This window comes from Microtus oregoni, unplaced genomic scaffold (assembly GCF_018167655.1).
Source record: "Microtus oregoni isolate MIOR12 unplaced genomic scaffold, Mior012 000006F_ref0000085, whole genome shotgun sequence".
NCBI classification, from domain to species: Eukaryota; Metazoa; Chordata; class Mammalia; order Rodentia; family Cricetidae; genus Microtus; species Microtus oregoni.
In genome coordinates, this window is record NW_024543065.1 from 29,476,788 (window position 1) to 29,495,196 (window position 18,409).

An 18,409-nucleotide genomic window follows, 5' to 3' on the forward strand; every position below is an offset into this window, starting at 1 on the left:
TTATAAACTGTGACATGCCAATTGTGCTAAGAGAAAAAGAGTCAGAACAAAATGTTTTTGTTGCCTCTGCCTCATCTGGAATTTCAGGGGGTAAATTTCTGGGTTATCCAGAGCCAGATCTACAGTTAGAAGTTCATGCCATCTGGGATAAAACCGGACTTGCTGAACATAGCGGACAATGAGGACTACTGAGAACTCAAGAACAATGGCAATGGGTTTTTAATCCTACTGCACGTACTGGCTTTGGGGGAGCCTAGGCAGTTTGGATGCTTACCTTACTAGAACTGGATGGAGGTGGGTGGTCCTTGGACTTCTCACACTTCAGGGAACCCTGATTGCTCTTCGGGCTGATGAGGAAGGGGGACTTGATCGGGGGAGGGGGAGGGAAATGGGAGGCGGTGGCAGGGAGGAGGCAGAAATATTTAATAAATTAATTAATTAATTAAAAAAAAGATTTGGATCCACCCCCCCCCCCAAAAAAAAGAAGTTCATGCCATCGTTTTGACATGTCATGTTGGACTTTCTCTTTATAAATCCCTCTTCACATTACCAGTGCTGGTCTCAGAGCTCCAACTGTTTCAAAACCATAGCATCTCTTAGTGAGTGACTGATCTGGATTATGTGTCCAGCCATCAGGGAGATCTTGGGATGTTGCTTGTATAAACTGTAATCCAATCTGATGCGGTACGTTTAGTTACAGTCTTTCATAGACCTGTTGGCGATATTCAATCCTTCTGGATTTGGGAATAGAGCTTATCTGATACTTTCAGGAGAAAAACATCCATTCATTTTTCTTTCTTCCCCATTTAAATAACTCAGCACATCTGGTAGTATTGTAGGATCATTGTGTTTCCAGTTCCTCTGTACCTTGTATAGCTATATTATCCCTTACGTATTTAGTTACCTAAAGGGCAATGTGATTTGAAGAAGGGGGAGGGGGAACTATGGGTCTTACAAATTAGCTTGAGTGCAGAGCTAGAAAAAAAAAATATGCCTTCAACCAGCAAAATTTCTATGCCAGTATGCAGTGTGAATGTAAATAGAGATAAATGTTTGTGTGTTGAAATCTTAAAGCAAGTCTTTCTTTAAATTGATGTCATTTGCCTCTAAGAAAATGCTTATTAAATGCAAGGTACCCAAGATTAAAGTATCTTCATGTTTAAGTATATCCCTTGGCTTACTTCAATTACAGCAATGATAAAAGCTGAAACAAAATCTTTTAATTCAATCAGAACTGAGCTGAATTTTAGGAAGCCAAGAGTAGAAACCAGATAGAGGCTGTGTAACATAGGACGTTAAATATATCGGGTGTGAAGACTGTGAGGAGAGGGTGGGGCTGCGGAGAGGGTGGGGCTGCCTTGAGGAACCCTGTTTGGAATGGCTGCATTGAGCATTACCAATTATTCGCTAGTTTAGCTACAAAGAGACCACTTACTGATTTCTGTGTTTCACATTATGAAACAACTTCAACACATTTGATTTTGTTTGGGTTTGGTTTTTGTTTGTTTGTTTGTTGTCTTATAGTTGAGCCTTAAATAATAACAGTTTTGCTAAATCTGCACTCTGTATTTATAGTTCTGTCAAAATTTTCAGTGTTTATGGTATATTTGACCCAGGGGTCCCATACCAAATAAGTCCACTGTGCATTTTTTATTGTTATTGGTGTACCAGGGCCCCACTTAGTAAGCCACAAGACCTTAGCACAACTGACTCCATGATGGAAGCACCATTCAGGCTATAAAATTAAGCATGTAGATAGCACCACCTGCCAAACTAAAACGAAGACCTAATCCATGAGACTCCATAGTTATAGAAAAGTCTCTAAATCTACTAGCTTTGTTTTTTGGCTTCTTTAGATCTTCTTCTGGCTAACTGTTCTTGTTAACCTAGGACATGGTTTTTGTACTTAGAGCTCACTCTGAGAAAGGCTCAGGGCTTTCAAGGTTCCTGAACACTCAGTGTAGTCGCCTGTGCCTAAGAAAGACTTTCTGTTGTCTTAAACCCATGTCTGAGCAGTCTTCTCCACAACAACTGGGGTTTTTTTCTGAAACAGGGTCTTTCTTGAGCCCTAACTGTTGGAATTTGCTCTGTAGTCCAGGATGGCCTTGAACTCACAGAGATCTGCCTGCCTTTGCTTGGGGAGTGCTGGGATTAAAAAAGTGTGCTTCCTGGCCCAGCTCAACGGTGTGCTTTAAGTACAATAGAACAAACACTTTGGAAAGGGGAGCCATTTTCTTCCTGTTTGTTCTTTCAGTATTAAGTATAAAAATTAGCATTGTAATGACACCCAGAATGGGAGTACTGAAAAAGTATCCCCTTGACAGAAATAAACATACAGAAAATAAATTGAGTTAATCATTCATTCCTTATCTGAAATTTAAAATTATGTTCAAAGTGGTTATTACTGGATTTTTATGTATAATGGTGAAATACTATGCATATAAGATTTTCTTTTTGCTTGAATTATGACTAGAAAACGTTGGATTACAGCTTTAATATCCGGGTACACAATTCATTTTTCAGAATCTTTGCACATAACTCCAATTTTTCTGTCAAACACATATTCTACATTATGACTCTGCCTCCTAAAGTTAAAAAAAATGGAGCTACACCTTTAAATTGTTTTTTCAATTTCTTTTTCTTCTTGTCTTTTAGGTTGTGGAACTTTTAGCAAGTGCCCTTAAGGACCTGGTGCAAGGAGTATACCAGGAAAATTCTGCTTTGGCCAAGGTACAGAATTTCAGACTCGTTGTAACGTGTTAAGGTTGAAAGTGCTGCTGCAGAGCCAGGGTCAGACAGCAGACTTTCTTTCTTGTTTTGTGTTTAAAGAGCATGATTCTTCTCTCGTGCTCTCTCTTTCTTTCTTTCTTTCCTTTTTTTTTTTTTTCTGGTTAGTGTTTTGGCTACAAATTCATGGCCATACGCTCAGTACATAGCAGCTTTAGCCAATTAATGCAACCTCTCCTCCTCTGGCTGAAATCTCAATCTGTTCAGTCCGCAGAAGCCGGACAGACACCAGGGCACGGCTGGTTGGCAGGTAGCACCGTCATAAGGGGCTGCTGGCAGGAAGAAGCGCTTATGCTGAGGGTCTGGGCCAGCTGCTCCCCAGAGAAAGAGGGCTCTGTGTCAGTGAGCTCCAGCCTGCTGTCAGGAAGGGCGGGGCGAGCACAAAATGGCTTTCCTATCCCAAGTCCAGAATTTACTGTGTTATTAGAGTCTCTGTGATAGAAACTAGGACAGTTGCACACTTGGGTTGTTTTGATTAATTTTATAGGTTTAGAATTAGGGCTTTTTGACTCATTTAACAGGTCATATCAAGAAAGGTTAGGTTTTATTTCCTTAAAATGCAGTTATTTCATTTCAGTGGGAGATTAGATGTGAAGTGCATGCTTCATTGCCCGCCACTGTCATTTACTATGACACCTACTGCTAAAAGGGATTCCTCTCAATGTTTCATTATTCTAACTTCCTCAACTCCTATATTAGCAAGATTTCACTCACTGCACAGAAAAAGAATATGCGTGTATGCACATTCTAGGCATTAACAGGTCCATTAGGGGGAAAAAGGACAAATTTTACTACAAGTGAAACATAGGGCACAAGCAACTTAGATTTGAAAGAATGTTTTTTAAAATCTGAATTAGCTGGAACTCTGGAAGGTTACAGCAGTGGTTAGTGAAATGTGAAGACTTGTGTACCCTGGACATCTGCTAGCATTTGACTCGGGGAAGCGCCATCCCCAGGAGGAACATCTGACCTCACCTTCGCAGCACGTTGGTGTGTGGGGACCTCCCAAGGTGTAGAGCACAGCGAACCTCTTTGCAAGACTTCTCAGACAAGAGTGACTGTGTGACTGAAAGTTAGTATCCTGTGATGGAAGGTGGCTTAGGATCTGGCTTTACTCAGCAGAGGTTACTGTGCACATAACATGAAGATGATGGCAGCTAAGCAAGTGACATTTTCAATGATTTGCCAGCTTCTTCATTTGATCTTCACAAAAGTGAGAAAAAGAGACTGGTGCTCCCATTTTGAGATATGAAGACAGAGGTTTGGAAAAGACTAAATGGCTTTTCAAGGCTACACAACTTACTACCTAGGATTCGAACTTAAGCTCTGTTCTCTTAGCCCCTGATTCTACTCCCACTCTCCCCTAACAAACCCAGATCTGACAGCTTCCATAGGCCCTACCGAAGGTCTCACCAAAGAGTTACCGCATTACCTACTGATGCAGTTGAGGCGTCGTGTTCACCTGGGATCTTTCTGAGATCTTCAACTTAATTAGTAATTCATTAATTACTAATATCTCCATTTTGTCTTTCATGGTGTTTATTTGTTCAGACAAAATGTCACAATAGGTTTGACTAGACTCAAAACAGTCTGCCATAAGTTCAAGGCTAACCTGAACTACAAAATGACATCTAGGCCTGAGATATAAGCGAGACTGTCACACACACACCCCCCACCTGCAAAAAAATGCAAGCACACACACCTCCTGCCTCTGCCTTCCTTAGCCTTTCCCTTCCCGTCCTGACATCATAGGTATGCACCACACACACTTAAGATTTTGAAGTGAATCCGGGTGGTCGTGGCACACACCTTTAATTCCAACACTTGGGAGGCAGAGGCAGGTGGATCTCTGTGAGTTCAAGGCCAGCCTGGTCTACAAGAACTGGTTCCAGAATAGAGAACTGGTTCCAACACAGAGAAATCCTATCTGGAAAAACCAAAAAAAAAAAAAAAAAAGAAAAGAAGAACGTGTTATTGTTGGTTTGGTTAATTCACCTACTTTTACTGTTTATGTACTGTGGTTATCCCACTTCACTAATAATTGTGTGAACATCTGTTAAGTACTCTGTGTCAGACAGCCTGATAGCAATAAGAGTAAATTATTACATCAGTTTTAGTTACATTGTTCACATCATGAAATGAATAGGGTCATGCTTGTGGAATAATCTCATTTTATGGATGAAAATCTTACTATTTAGAACTCAGAAATAGTATCAAAGTTTAATATCTAAAACTTATTTATTTTTTGAGAGTTAGAGGGTAAGATTTCAACTCAAGGTAGGTGGTTGGTTTTTTTGTTTAGTTTTAATTCCACATCCCATGCAGTTTTTAAAACATATAATCTGTTTGGAAAGAGAACAGAAGAAACAACAAAGACTCTGGAGGGTTACTGATGTGTCTAACGGAATAGCCACTGAGCATGCACCATTTCATGATTTTCTCATTAGCTAATAAATTTTTCCAACTGAATATATAGCCATGCTTTGTTCATCTGTGCTTCCACCCCACCTCCCCAAGCAAGATCCTAATTCAGACTATAGCTTAAAGCATCTGAAGATCAGTTATTTTTCAATCGTGGAAACAAAAGTGCACAGTTGACCACAGGAGTGGGAGTAATTCATACAGCCTCCATTTGCACCCCAGCTCCAATTTAAGTTAACCACATTTTCCTTCCTCACCAGAGCCCGCGGGGCCCCACCCTTCCTGAGTGTGCTTACCATGACAGTGAAAGGAATCGCTTCAGAGGCAGAGAGAGATCACAGCCTCTCTCCCACACACAGATACACAGACTAGGTCGGCATGTTCTGACATGACTGAAAAGTCGCCACAAGCAGAGGTCATATGGGAAGTGAGGCCCGTGCTGTGGGTCTCCGTTGCTCAGCCTCCTCAGCCTTGAGCCAATTCAACACAGAATTGCTTTGAGATTCAAGTGAGCTGCAAATCGCCTCATCTCTCTAGGGATAAAAGAATACAATAGTGGTCTGTTTTCTGTATGCCAAGTTAATGCAGTAATGGAGATCTGGTAGCAGCAGCTTAGCTTTCTGTGGAGTTGTATCTATGGGACTCTGGGTACATTAAAGAGAGAGAGAATTGGAACTGGGTGCCTTATTAATCACCTTCTCCAGAAGTTTATACAAACCTAATTTTTCTTAAAGCAGTGAAAACACACAACTTAAATTACTAATATTTAACAGATTGTAGGTAAATTGTGATCATGGGAAACATTCAAAGTAATTTAGGAAATTCATCCTTTGTTCTCATTGTACAAAATATTTTTACTTTTGCATTTACTAGCTTGTGAATGATTTGTTCTTTACAAGAAAAATTAACCATTGGACTTTTTAAAAATTTGTATAAAATTTTTTTACCCATTCTTTTTCTATAATAGCTAATTAAAGAAGCCAATTAAAAGGAAGGTGCATCGGTACACACTTTTAATCCAAGCATTGAGGAGGCAGAGGCCAAGCTGGTCTACAGAGTTCCAGACCAACCAGGGTTGCATAGTAAAACTCAGTCTCACAAAAATAAATGAATGAATGAACGAGTAAATAAAGAAATAAATAAATAAGGTGGGGCTGGAGAGATAGCCCATGAATTAGAGCGTTTGCAGTTCTTTCAAAGAACCTGAGTTCAATTCCTAGCACCCACCTTATTCATTTTACAATGCTGGTAACTCATTTCAAGGAATCTGAGGCCCTCTGACCTCCTGGGGCACCTGCTTATATGTGGTACACATAACATATGCTCAGCAGACACACATACATGCACACAAATAAAAGATGAATCTTTTTAAAAAAAACTGAAGAGGAGGAGGAAAAGCAAAGAAAATAAACCAGTTAAATAAAGAAGCGACATTTTAAGGGTCATTTGCCATATATTTACATCGCTGTTAGCCCATGCTACTTTATTGCAGTTTCCAGTTCTCACCCCAATCCATTTTTAGAGCAAGGAATAAAATTTCTTCTTCAAAATTCCCAACTATACATAGGTTAAAAAGCAAGTTGCTGTTTGCAGTAATTCAAATATTGTCAATGAAGTTCTCTCAGCATTGTCTTGTGTATCAGCGGTGCAAAGGGGAGCGTGCCACTCCTGTGCCTGAGACGGTGAATAGACCACTGCAAAGGGCAGCTCAGACGTTCTTGGTCCTTTCAGTATGGTATTGTGTAAGGTTGGTGCCTAGACTAGAACCTTTGTTTAAAGATTGCGGGTAATATAGTGCCAGAATACTTTTCGACCCCTGGGAGGGTCAGTATTGGGATGCAAGCCAGGACCTTGGGCACGTGCTTTATGAGTGCAGAATACCCATGTTCTCATTGTACTTGATAAATATATATTTTAACATTGACTTTGGAGTTCCAAACTAAGATATTTTAAATATTTCAACAAAGTGATATTGTTGTTGTTGTTACCTCTTATTTCTCATTAGTAAAGGAACTGCATGATCAATAAAGAACTGAAAACTGCTGCATATAATGTCACAGACCTATAATCTCAACACTTGAGAGGCAGAGGACTGATGTAAGTTCAGGGCAAACCTGGTCTACATATGCGTGTTCCAGGCCAACCAGAGCTGCATTAAAACAGAACTGAAACACTGGAAAAGGTCTAGGAGAAAATATCTGTGATTCCAGCACCCACATGGCAGCTCACAACGTTCTGTTCTTCCAGTCTCGGGCTATCTGATGCCCTCTCCTGGCCTCCAAGGGCACGAGACACACACTCAAACAAAGTACCTATATACATAAAATAACTTTAAAAATGTTTTCAAAGTATAATTTTAGTGGCTATTTGCTTCTTCATACTGTAAATTACTGAACCATTACACAAATTTTGTTTGTATTTTAAGAGAATAAATCTTCATGCATATGACTCTGCTGTATTTCACACTCTTTGTATAAAAAAAAAAAAAAGAGAGAGAGAGAGCTGAAGGAGAAGCTTAGTGGTAGAGTGCTTGCCAGAACTATGCCAAGGCCCTAGTTCCATTGCCAGAAGCTCCCCTCCCACACACAAACTCTGAGGGTGTTTTATATCTACTATGTGTTTTCCTTTGTGTCCTTCCATTTGTATGTATGCATGTGTGTGTGTGTGTGTGTAAATTTTTTAAGACAGATTCTCACTGTTTAGCCGGGCTGTCCTGGAACTTGCTATGTAAACCAGGCTGGTATTGAACTCACAGATTCACCTGTCTCTGCCTCCCCTGTGTTGTGATTGAAGGCATGTGCCCACCACCTGGCCATTCTAATTATGTTTTTACTGTGACTGTCATTTGACACTCTACCCTTTGAATATCATCAGTCCTGGGGGATGGGACCTGGAGAGAGATAGCTCAGTGGTTGGGAACACTCACTGCCCTTCCAACAGCACTCAGGTCTGATTCCTAGTATCATAGGGAAGCTCATAGCCATCTGTGATGCCTGTCCCAGGGGATCCTCTTCTGGCCTCCACTGGCACTGCATATAATAATAAAAAATAAAACAGAAAATACACACAGACAAAACACCATATACATAAAAATAAATACACTTAAACACAAAATTTAAAAATTGAAGTAGTGGATTAGGATTGCTAAAATTCCCATTTTCTGAAATTATATGTTTCTTCTTCACCAATTACTGCTTCTGACTTATAAATCTACCCACAGCCCTTTGTGAAGTCATGCCCCTGACTCAGGTTGATACCAAGAAGAGAAACAGCCACTGCTTCCCTGTCTTCATGCAGACTCTGCCCATGGTGGCTTGGCCCCGGACCCCCACAATAAGAGGGTTTACTCTAGTTCTCTGGTTAATTAACAGTCACTGAAATTGTCGAGATCCAGTCTGTCTTTTTAAAGCACAGTTCATTCTTTACATGTTAGTCATCGATTTTGTGAAGCAAGAGAAGTCTGATTCTTTTATTTGTCTTATGTCTATACTTCTCTTCCTATGACTCTTGGCAGCTTTTGAGTCAAATATAAAAAGAAGGTAATTAGTCTACTAGAACCACAGGTGCTCTCCTGCCTGCAGAGTCTATGCCATTGTCTAAATGTGATGCAAAATGCCTGTGCTCCTGGAGAAAACGACAGGAGAGAAATGTAAACAAGATGTCATCTAGGTAGGAAAATCAGAAAATCTTTCAAAAAGGGTCTTGTAGCACGATAATAAAAACACAGAGACAGATATAGGGGTTAAAGCTGAAGATCAGACAAGTAGAGCAGTAAGCCATTAGAGAGACCTTTTACTTCTGCCAATGCTCAGACTGCCTAGACTCTTCACCAAACCTCAGTCCACACTTCAGTGAGTTCCTGTCTCTTCCCCCTTATGTTCCTCTCTCCACCCAGCCATATTGCTCCTGTCTCTACCTCCCTAGTGCTGGAATTAAAGGTGCATGACTCCCAAACACTGGGATTAAAGGTATTAGCCACCACCACCTGGATCTGTTTCTGGGTCGATCTTGTGTAGCCCAGGGTAGCCTTGAACTCACAGAGATCCATCTGCCTCTGTCTCCTAGGATTAAAGGTGTGTACCACCACTCGATGGCCTCTAATGACTTAGCTTTGCACTCTGATCTTCAGGCATGCATTATATACTAAAATACAGATAAAATATCCCTAGAGGGTGTGCTGTATGAGACAGGCATTCAAGGACAGAAGGAGGTGTAGACTGGAAGAAGTCTAGGTAGAGGAATGACATGATGAAGTGCAACAGTTGACATCAGGGCTTCTTTCAAGTAACAATAAAGGAGCAGGGAAAATAACATCACGCTGCAGCCAGCCATAGTGGCCCACGCCTGGAATCCCAGCACTCCAGAGGCAGAGGCAGGTAATCTCTTGGGTTTGAGGCCAGCCTCATCTACATAATGAGTCTCAGATCAGCCAGGCCTACATAGTTAGATCCTACAGGTTTCCATGACAATGATGGAAGCTCTGCAGTGAGATGCCAGAATGTCGAGCTGATACCGTTTTTAGAGACTGAAGATGGGTGAACAAGGGGACTATTCTATGATATGAGTGATCTTGCTCAGAAGTTGAGAGGGTCTTTAGGGAATCTCTGGGATTGCTCCACGCTGACACCCTTGCCCTTCCTGGCATTCATATCACTATCAGTATTGCCTTTTCAGAATACACTCTACATACCCAGTTGGAAATATTTTAATAGCTATCCCAATTAATTATTTTTTATCTTGATCAAAAATGTTAACCATCTGGCGTTTTTGTTTTTTGTCATCGTTACCAACTTTAAGTCTCTTCCTTCATAGACTGTATTTCTAATACCAAAACAGTACCTGGCATATCAGTAGTAGCCCCTGCCGCCTGTTGCTAAAGTAACTATTTAGAAAGATCTAGAATGATTGTAATGGAAGATTTTTCTCATATTTTAGTGAGGAATTATTAATATACAATAAACTAGAAACACTTAAAGTGCACTATCTGCTGTCTAAATAAGCATGGACCAGAGGAACTGTTGTCACAAGTAAGTTGATACGCATATCTGTCACCTGAATAGTTTCTTTGTTTGCATCCCTCCGTCCTATACCTTCTGCTGTGAACCAGGCAATCTCTTATCACTATAAATTAGTTTGCATTTGTGTAGGATTTTATATCAGTGGGTCTAGAAATATCAACGCTTTGGGGTCTTTGATTAATTACATTGAAATACATCTATGCTGCATTTATAAATAGTTCATTACTGCTAAATAGTATTCACATGTAGAGATCTACCACACACAGTCTCTGTTCCACCTATTAGTGAACATTTGGGATGTTTCTAGCATTAAAGTATTCCAAATAAAGCACTGGAAGCATTCATGTGTGAACAGTCCATATAAACATGTACTATTTCTCTTGGGTTTACCTAGGAATAGTCATGTTGCTATTTCTTTTCTTTTGGATAGAAACCTAATAGAGGACTTTGTGTGTCATCCAGTGGGTATATAGTGCTCTGTGCTGGGAGTTTCCATCAACTGGACACAAACTAAAGTCATTTGGGAAGAGAAACCTCAATAAAGAAAGCATCCCCACCAGATAGCCTGTGGTGCATTTCTTGATTGATGATTGATGTGAAACGTAGCAGCTCACTATAGGTGGTGCCACCCCCTAGGCTTGTGGTCCTGGGTGCTATAAAAAAAAAAAAAAGCAGGCAGAACAAGCCAGTAACTAGCACCTCTCCATGGCTTCTGCATCAGTTCTTGCCTCCAGGTTCCTGCCTTGAGTTCCTGCCCTAACTTCCCTCAGAGCTGGACTGTTGCCTGGAAGTGTAAATGAAATAGTTGCTTTGCTCATGGGGTTTTCTCACAGCAAACTTGTAGTCTTGGATTACCTTAAAATGTGTGTAGTAATGTCAGTGATCTAGGGCACATTTTCTCTACCGAGTCATAAAGACATGCTTCTACCTGCCGAGTCACCTCACTAGCTCCCATTTTACATTTCTCTCAGCCACACATGAGAATTCTGGTTGTTACACACTTTGATAAAACTTAATGCAATCGGTTTTTAATATTTTAGCCATTCTAAAATATAATTTTGGTCTGTCTTACAGTTTTAGCTCGTTGTGATTTTAACCATAACAAATAACAACGTTGAGCATCTTGTATCTTTTCACGTTTATTTGCTATTAATTCTTAGTAAACTGTCTCTATAAATTCTTTGCCCATTTTAATTGGCCTGTTTGATATTGGGGAGATATTTTTGTTTTGTTTGTGCAGTTTTGCAGGGTTTTTGGTTTATTGTTGTTTTGTCTTGCATCCTACAATCTTACTAATTTGTTAATCATAATAGCCTTTGATTTTGTTGGTTCTGTGGAACCCCTATGTAGTTGTGAATAAAGTAAATGCCTTTTTTTCTTTTTCTTATTGTACAAGGTAATATTGATAGAGAAAATGTGCCCCAGATCACTGTCGTTACTACACATATTTCAAGGTAATCCAAGACTACAAGTTTGGGTTTTTTAATATTTTATTTCTCTATTTTTTATATGTGTGTAGGTGTGTGCATGCTACTGTAGAGGTCATGTGTAAGGTCAGAGGACAACTTTCGGCAGTCAGTTCTCTCCCTCCATCATGTCAGCCCTGGGGTTAGAACTCGAGTCATCAGGCTTGGCAGCAGTGTCCTTGCCTGCAGAGCCACCTTGCAGACCCTACCCAGGCCATTTGTCAGAAATTTTATGTAACCTGTTACTTTGAAAGATAAGGCAACAGTCTTGCTTGCTGCTTGCAACAAAAACAATAGATCTTCCTAACTCTGTCTTCAGCTTTGACCAGTGGCTCCAAAGGCACAGCATCCATCTGAAACCGCTACATTGCCTCTGCAGGAGTTGGATCAGAGGTAACAAATGTGAACACATGGTGCTGATGTTCTTTGCAGTGGCTTAATAGATACAATCTATCCTCTCTAACTCAAGAGCATTGTACTTTTGCTACCATCCATAAAATATTAACAGCTAGCTTATTAGCTTGTGTGGGTTAAAAGGAAATCCTCAACCCAACAACCACATCCTATCTTAATGTATAATGCGGAAATATTAGGGGTGCACAGCCCTCTGTTACCTGTAGACGTTTTGGTTTTAGGGCTTTGTTTTTCTTTTGAGAGGAAGAGAAAGAGAGAGAATGTGTGTATGATGTGCTTGTTTGTGTATGTAGGCACACACATTCCTTGCACCTCTGTGGAGGTCAGAGGACAACCTGGTGTCCTCTTCATTTGAAGCAGGGTATCCTGTTCACAGCTGCAGATGTGAGGCTAGCTCACCTACAAGCCTGTAGAGGATGCTCCTTTCTTGCCATAGCAGCACTGGAATTAAAACCAAGTGCTTTAATATGGGTTCGGGGATAAGAGCTCAGGTCCACGAGCATGACTTTAGAAACTGAACTGTCTCCCAGACCCTCTTTCCTTTTGTAAGACTCCCTTGCTTGGCAAAGAAGTTCCCTGGATTCCTAGGAATTTTATCAGGAATTAGCATTGAATTTTAAGTCAGCCATAGTGGCATGCAAAAGAGAATCAAAACTTTCAGGCCAGCTTGGGCTACATAGCAGGATGGCACCTTCAAAAAATACAAAAATTGATGCATGATTTCTTTTTTTTTGTTTTGTTTTGTTTTGTTTTGTTTTTCGAGACAGGGTTTCTCTGTGGTTTTTGGAGCCTGTCCTGGAACTAGCTCTTGTAGACCAGGCTGGTCTCGAACTCACAGAGATCCGCCTGCCTCTGCCTCCCGAGTGCTGTGATTAAAGGCGTGCGCCACCACCGCCCGGCTTGATGCATGATTTCTATAGAACTTTTTCTCAGTAACTGTTGAAATGGCCATTTTTTTTAAATGTTTTTCTTCTTTTAGGTTTTTGGCTTGTTTTTGGTTTTTTGATTTTCTTTTGTTTTTGTTATAGTAAAAATAGAATTTAAAGCCTCATGCATGCCCTCATTTAGATTATTTTATAATCTATAAATATGACAAATTAATTGATTTTCCAATATAAGACCATACAGCCTTGGACTAAATTCTTCTTGGCATAATTCCATCTCTTTTTTTATATAAATTGTTGGTTTTGCAATGCTAAGATTTTGTTATTATGTCTATCTATGTTCAATGAAAAAAAAATGATATTATTTGGGTTGGTTGTATGCTGTGGGACAGTAGTCTCGTATTGGTTTCATAAAATGCTGATTGGCCCGTAGCCAGGCAGGAAGTATAGGCAGAGGGACCAGGTAGGAAGTAGAGGTGGGGTGATGAGAACAGGAGAATTCTGGGAAGAGGAAAGACTCAGTCTGCAGTCATCACTGAGCTGCAGAGGAAGCAAGATGAGAATGCCTCACTGATAAAGGTGACTAACATAGACAAGAATTATGGGCTAATTTATGATGTAAAAATTAGTTAATAAGAAAATCCTGAGCTACTAGGCCAACTAGTTTATAATTAATGTAGGCCTCTGTGTGTTTCTTTGGGACTGAACGGCCGAGGGACCGGGCCGGACAGAAACCTCTGTCAACAGTTGTGTATCTGTCCTCACAGTGAAGCTGTGTGGGTCTGTGTGGGAATGGGCATTTGTTTGTTTATTACTATGGGTTCAATTGCCTTTATAGTTAGTGAACTACTTAAACTGTGTCCTTCAAATGAGCTTTGGCGATCAATTTGTGTCCCACAGGAAGATGTTATTTCACACCAGGTAACAGATTCACTGTCTCAGAATTTCTACCTCTTGACATCAGTGTCCTTTCATTCCTAATACTAGAAATGTGTGCTTTCTGTCTTTCTTCCCTGAGGATAAAGTTAGAAGTTTAATTTTTTTTTCAGTATTTCAGCTAAGATATTCTAGTTGGATGGATCTCCTATATGCTACTTCAGTGGCATTCCAGAGATTTCCATTATGTTGCCTTTCATTTCATATACAATAAACCGCTTATCAGTTTTCATTTTCATTTTTTTTCTTTGACTTGTGGTTAAGAAATTTGATATTTTGTTTTCAAATTTTGGAGGATTTTACAAGTATCTTTTTGTTACTGATTTATAATACTATGATGATTAGAAAAATATTTGAGTTATTTTTAACTAATTTTTATTTAATGTATATGGGTGTTTTTTCTTGCATATATGTGTGTTCAACATGTGAATGCCTGATGCCCACAGAAGCCAGAGGAGGGCATTATATCCACTGGAACTGGAGTTATAAACAATTGTGAGCTGCCATGTGGGTACTGGGAATTGAACTCAGGCCCTCTGGAAGAACGGCCAATGCTCTTAACCTCTGAAGCATCTCTCCAGCCCAATTTGAGTTATTTTAAATTTATTATAGGTTTGTTAATGGCCCAGATACAATATATATATGGATAAATATTTCATGTTCTGTTAAAGGGAGCACACATTCTGTTGTTCCTGAAGCTAAGTAGCCACTAAACCCTTTTGGTTGGTAATGTCATTTAGGTATTCACTATTTGTTGTTGTGTTCATTTTGCTTGCTCTGTCAATTACTGAGAGAAAGGTATATTAGTGTCTGATTATTAATTTATTAATTGTTTATTTTAACCAGCCAAAGGAGAGCATGCCTGTAATCCTAGCATATAGGAGGTAGAAACATGAGAATGTCTGAAAAAGAACAGAAATGTAACATCGTTAATTAACTAGCAAGTATGATGGTGGATTTTTTTTTTCTATTTCTGCTTCTGTTCTGTCTGATTCTTCTTCATGTTTTTGAAAGCTTTGTTATTAGGCACACCAGCCTTTAGCATCATTGACTCCTGAATTATCTAAATGAATTGATCCTTTTTAGTTTTCATTGTAATCATTTTATTAGTAAGCATTCTGGTTCACTCATTTGTGTCTTTTGTTTCTTTCCCTCCTTCCCTTTCCTCTGGTTGTTTGGACACAGTCTCACTGTATATATGGCCCAGGCTGGTCTCAGACTCTTTGCAATCTTCTTCCCCATTCCTCCCAAGTGCTGGTGTTGTCTCTATTTCTATTTAATATGTTCAATGTTTCTTGTTGCTTCTTGACTATATGTGATATGGTTATGAAAACTTTTGATGTCTATGTGTACTGATTACATCATCTGTATCATTGTGGTATTGGTTTAACTGACTGTTTTTTTTTTCTCCTCATTTTGATTTGTATTTTCCTTCCTGGTTGTCTTTGATTGGGTTTCAACATTGAATTGTTTTGTAGTGTGCTAGGTATTTTTGCATGCATGTAAATAGTCTTGACATAGTCTAGAATCACCTGGGAAAACAGTCTCAATGCTGATTGTCTAGATCAGGTTGGCCTACTGGCAGGTCCATGGGGATTGTCTGATTGATTATGTTAATGGTTGTGGGAAGGCCCAGCCCAGGCTTGGATTCTGGACTGTATAAAAGAGGAGAAGGGGAGCTGAGAAGAAGCGTGCATACATTTATTTCTCTCTGTTCTTGGCTGTGGGCATGATGTGGTAGGATTGTTTAAAGGCCGACTGCCTCGACTTCTCTGCTATGATAGAATGTAACCTGCTGCTGTGAGTTGGAATAAATACATTCTCCCATTTAAAAAAAAAAAGTCTTGAGCTTTATTATGGATGCAGTGAAGTTACTGGAAATGGGTTGATCTGTTGTTGGTTGTTTTTTATTCTTTACTCTTTTGGGAATCCTCCACCCAGCTCCCAAATAAGTCACAGGAGGCTTATTATTACCTATAAATGCCCGGCGTTAGCTTGGCTTCTTTCTAGCCAGCTTTTCTTAACTTAAATCATCCTATCTGCCTTTTTTTGCCTCTGGGCTTTCTCCTTTAGTTACTTCTGTATTACTTTCGCTCTTACTCTATGGCTGGCTGTGTGACTGAGTGGCTGGCCCCTGGTATCCTCCTCTCCTTTCCTCCCAGATTTCTCCTCCTATTTATTCTCTCTGCCTGCCATTCCCGCCTATCCTTTCTTCTGCCTTGCTATTGACCATTAAACTCTTTATTTAGACCATCAGGTGGTTTAGACAGGCAAAGTAATACAACTTCACAGAGTTAACAAATGCAACATAAAGGAGTGCAACACATTTGCAACATTAAACAAATAGCCACAGCATAAACAAATGTAACTCATCTTCAAATGATATTCTACAATTGACAATCCTTTCTGGTTTTCCTTTTAAGTATAGTTACACAGGACTGCAGTAGCAGTTAGTGTAAAGCTAACTTTCTCCCTGTGGTGGTAGATTCTGAGTACCCTACAGATGTTCTGTGAACGTTAACTTTCTCCAGAGCTCTTCCCACCTCAGAGTGATCTCCAGGAATTGTTTTTCCATCCTTCTGATTCATACTTGCCCCAGACTTTGGTGGCCTTTTTGCACATCCACATTGGCAGTACAGGCAGACCTCCAAAGCTGTACAGTCTTAGATTCAACTAACTGGATCGAAATCCTTTAGCTTCATCTGTACTGAACATGCCATTATTGTCTAAAACTATATGACAAACCCTTACATAGCATTTATGTTTTATTAAACATTGTGTGTTTGTAGATTTTTGGTTTTGTGACACAAAACCAGACATGCATTACTTAGGGAGAAAGGTTTCCTCTTGCTCCTGCTTTCAGAGATTTCAGCCCATCATAGTAGGGAACGTGAGAGAGCACAGCAGCCCAGACCATGGCAGCGGAGAAGGGAGTGAGGACACCTGTGCTGTGGGCTTCTCTTTGTTACCCCTCTGGAGGATGGATGGGGATTCCCCTTTGTTCACTCCGTCTTGTGAGATGCTTTACTAGACTCCTGGGCATTTCTCACCCTACCAAATTGATGGTCAATATTTGTCTTGTAGCTGAGGATGTGTCTCATTTGTTAGAGCGTTTAACTACAATGCCCAAAGCGTTTGGTTTCATCCCCATTACCACATAAAACCAGCATGGGGCTGGAGAGATGGCTCAGCCTTTAAAGGCTAGGCTCACAACCAAAAATAAAGCCAACATGATGTTTCAGGCCTATAATACCAGCACTTGAAAGGTAGCAAATAGATCTGAAGTTCAAGATCATCCTCTGTTACATAATGAGTTAGAAGCCAGCAATAAGTACATGAGACCTTACCTCAAAAATAGATGGATGGATGGGTGGATGGATGGATGGATGGATGGATGAACAGATGGACAGACGGACAGACAAATGGACTAAAGAATGGACTAATGAATGGACGGATGGGTGGGTGGATGGATGGATGGACAGACAGATGGACAGACAAACAAACTAATGAATGGACTAATAAATGGACTAATGAATGGACGGATGGATGGGATGGATCATCAGAATATGTAATCCAGAAAAGATTTAAAGTGTGTAGGAAGAAGCTGTATGTGGTGGTGAATGCATCTTGCAAATGGAGACTGCTTTTTTATTTCCAGGCTATCCAGACCCAAATCATCACACAGAAACTATATTAATTACAATACTGTTTGTCCTATTAGCTTAGGCTTCTTATTGGCTAACTTTTGCATTTTAATTAACCCATTTCTAATAATCTTTGTATCACCATTAGACTGTGGCCTACCAGTGGTAAGGTTTCAGCATCTGTCTCCTTCAGCAGCTACATGACTTCTCTCTGACACCGCCTACTCTCTCTTTATATCTCTGCTTGGATTTCCCGCCTGGTCTATGTTTACAGCATCTAATCCTGGTGAGCCAAAGGCAAGATCTCTCAAGTTCACAGTCAGCCTGTACTACATCTTTTTTTTATTTCCTTCCTTCATTCATTCATTATATGTATATATACACTCAATGCATTCATGTGGAGAACAGAGAAAAACTTGTGAAAAGTGATACTTTCTTTCTTTCTGCTATATGGTTCCAGGGATAAACTCAGGTCATCAGGTTTGGTGACAAGTGTCTTTACCCCCTGAGCCTTCTCACCAGCCCCTTGGACTGTATCTTGATTTCAAGACTATCTTGAGCTATACATTAGACAGCGTATTAAAAAAAAACGAAAACAAAGGCCAAGGTGATAGATAACTCGGTGGTCTAGTACTTGCCTAATGTGCACATGAATTTGATCCTCAGAACCACAAAAAAATTAAAATACAGTTTATGGGAAAAAAGTTGCAGATTATGTGCACATACTATGTCATTGTATACAAGGAACGTGAACATCTGAACATATTGTAGTTGCAAGCATCTGTCTCATGATGATAATAGACTAAGCTTCTGAAACTGTAAGCAAGCTCACAATGAAA

General features: G+C 39.9%; 1 protein-coding gene across 3 annotated transcripts in view; it reads left to right on the forward strand.

The window, feature by feature from the left end:
• Pdss2 (decaprenyl diphosphate synthase subunit 2) overlaps positions 1 to 18,409 on the forward strand; it is a 238,151-nt gene that overhangs the window by 153,065 nt on the left and 66,677 nt on the right. For all 3 annotated transcript variants that reach the window (XM_041654993.1, XM_041654992.1, XM_041654991.1), the window contains exon 4: positions 2,656 to 2,730. In XM_041654993.1, the coding sequence (XP_041510927.1) occupies positions 2,656 to 2,730 (75 nt within the window). The remainder of the gene's footprint in view (positions 1 to 2,655; positions 2,731 to 18,409) is intronic.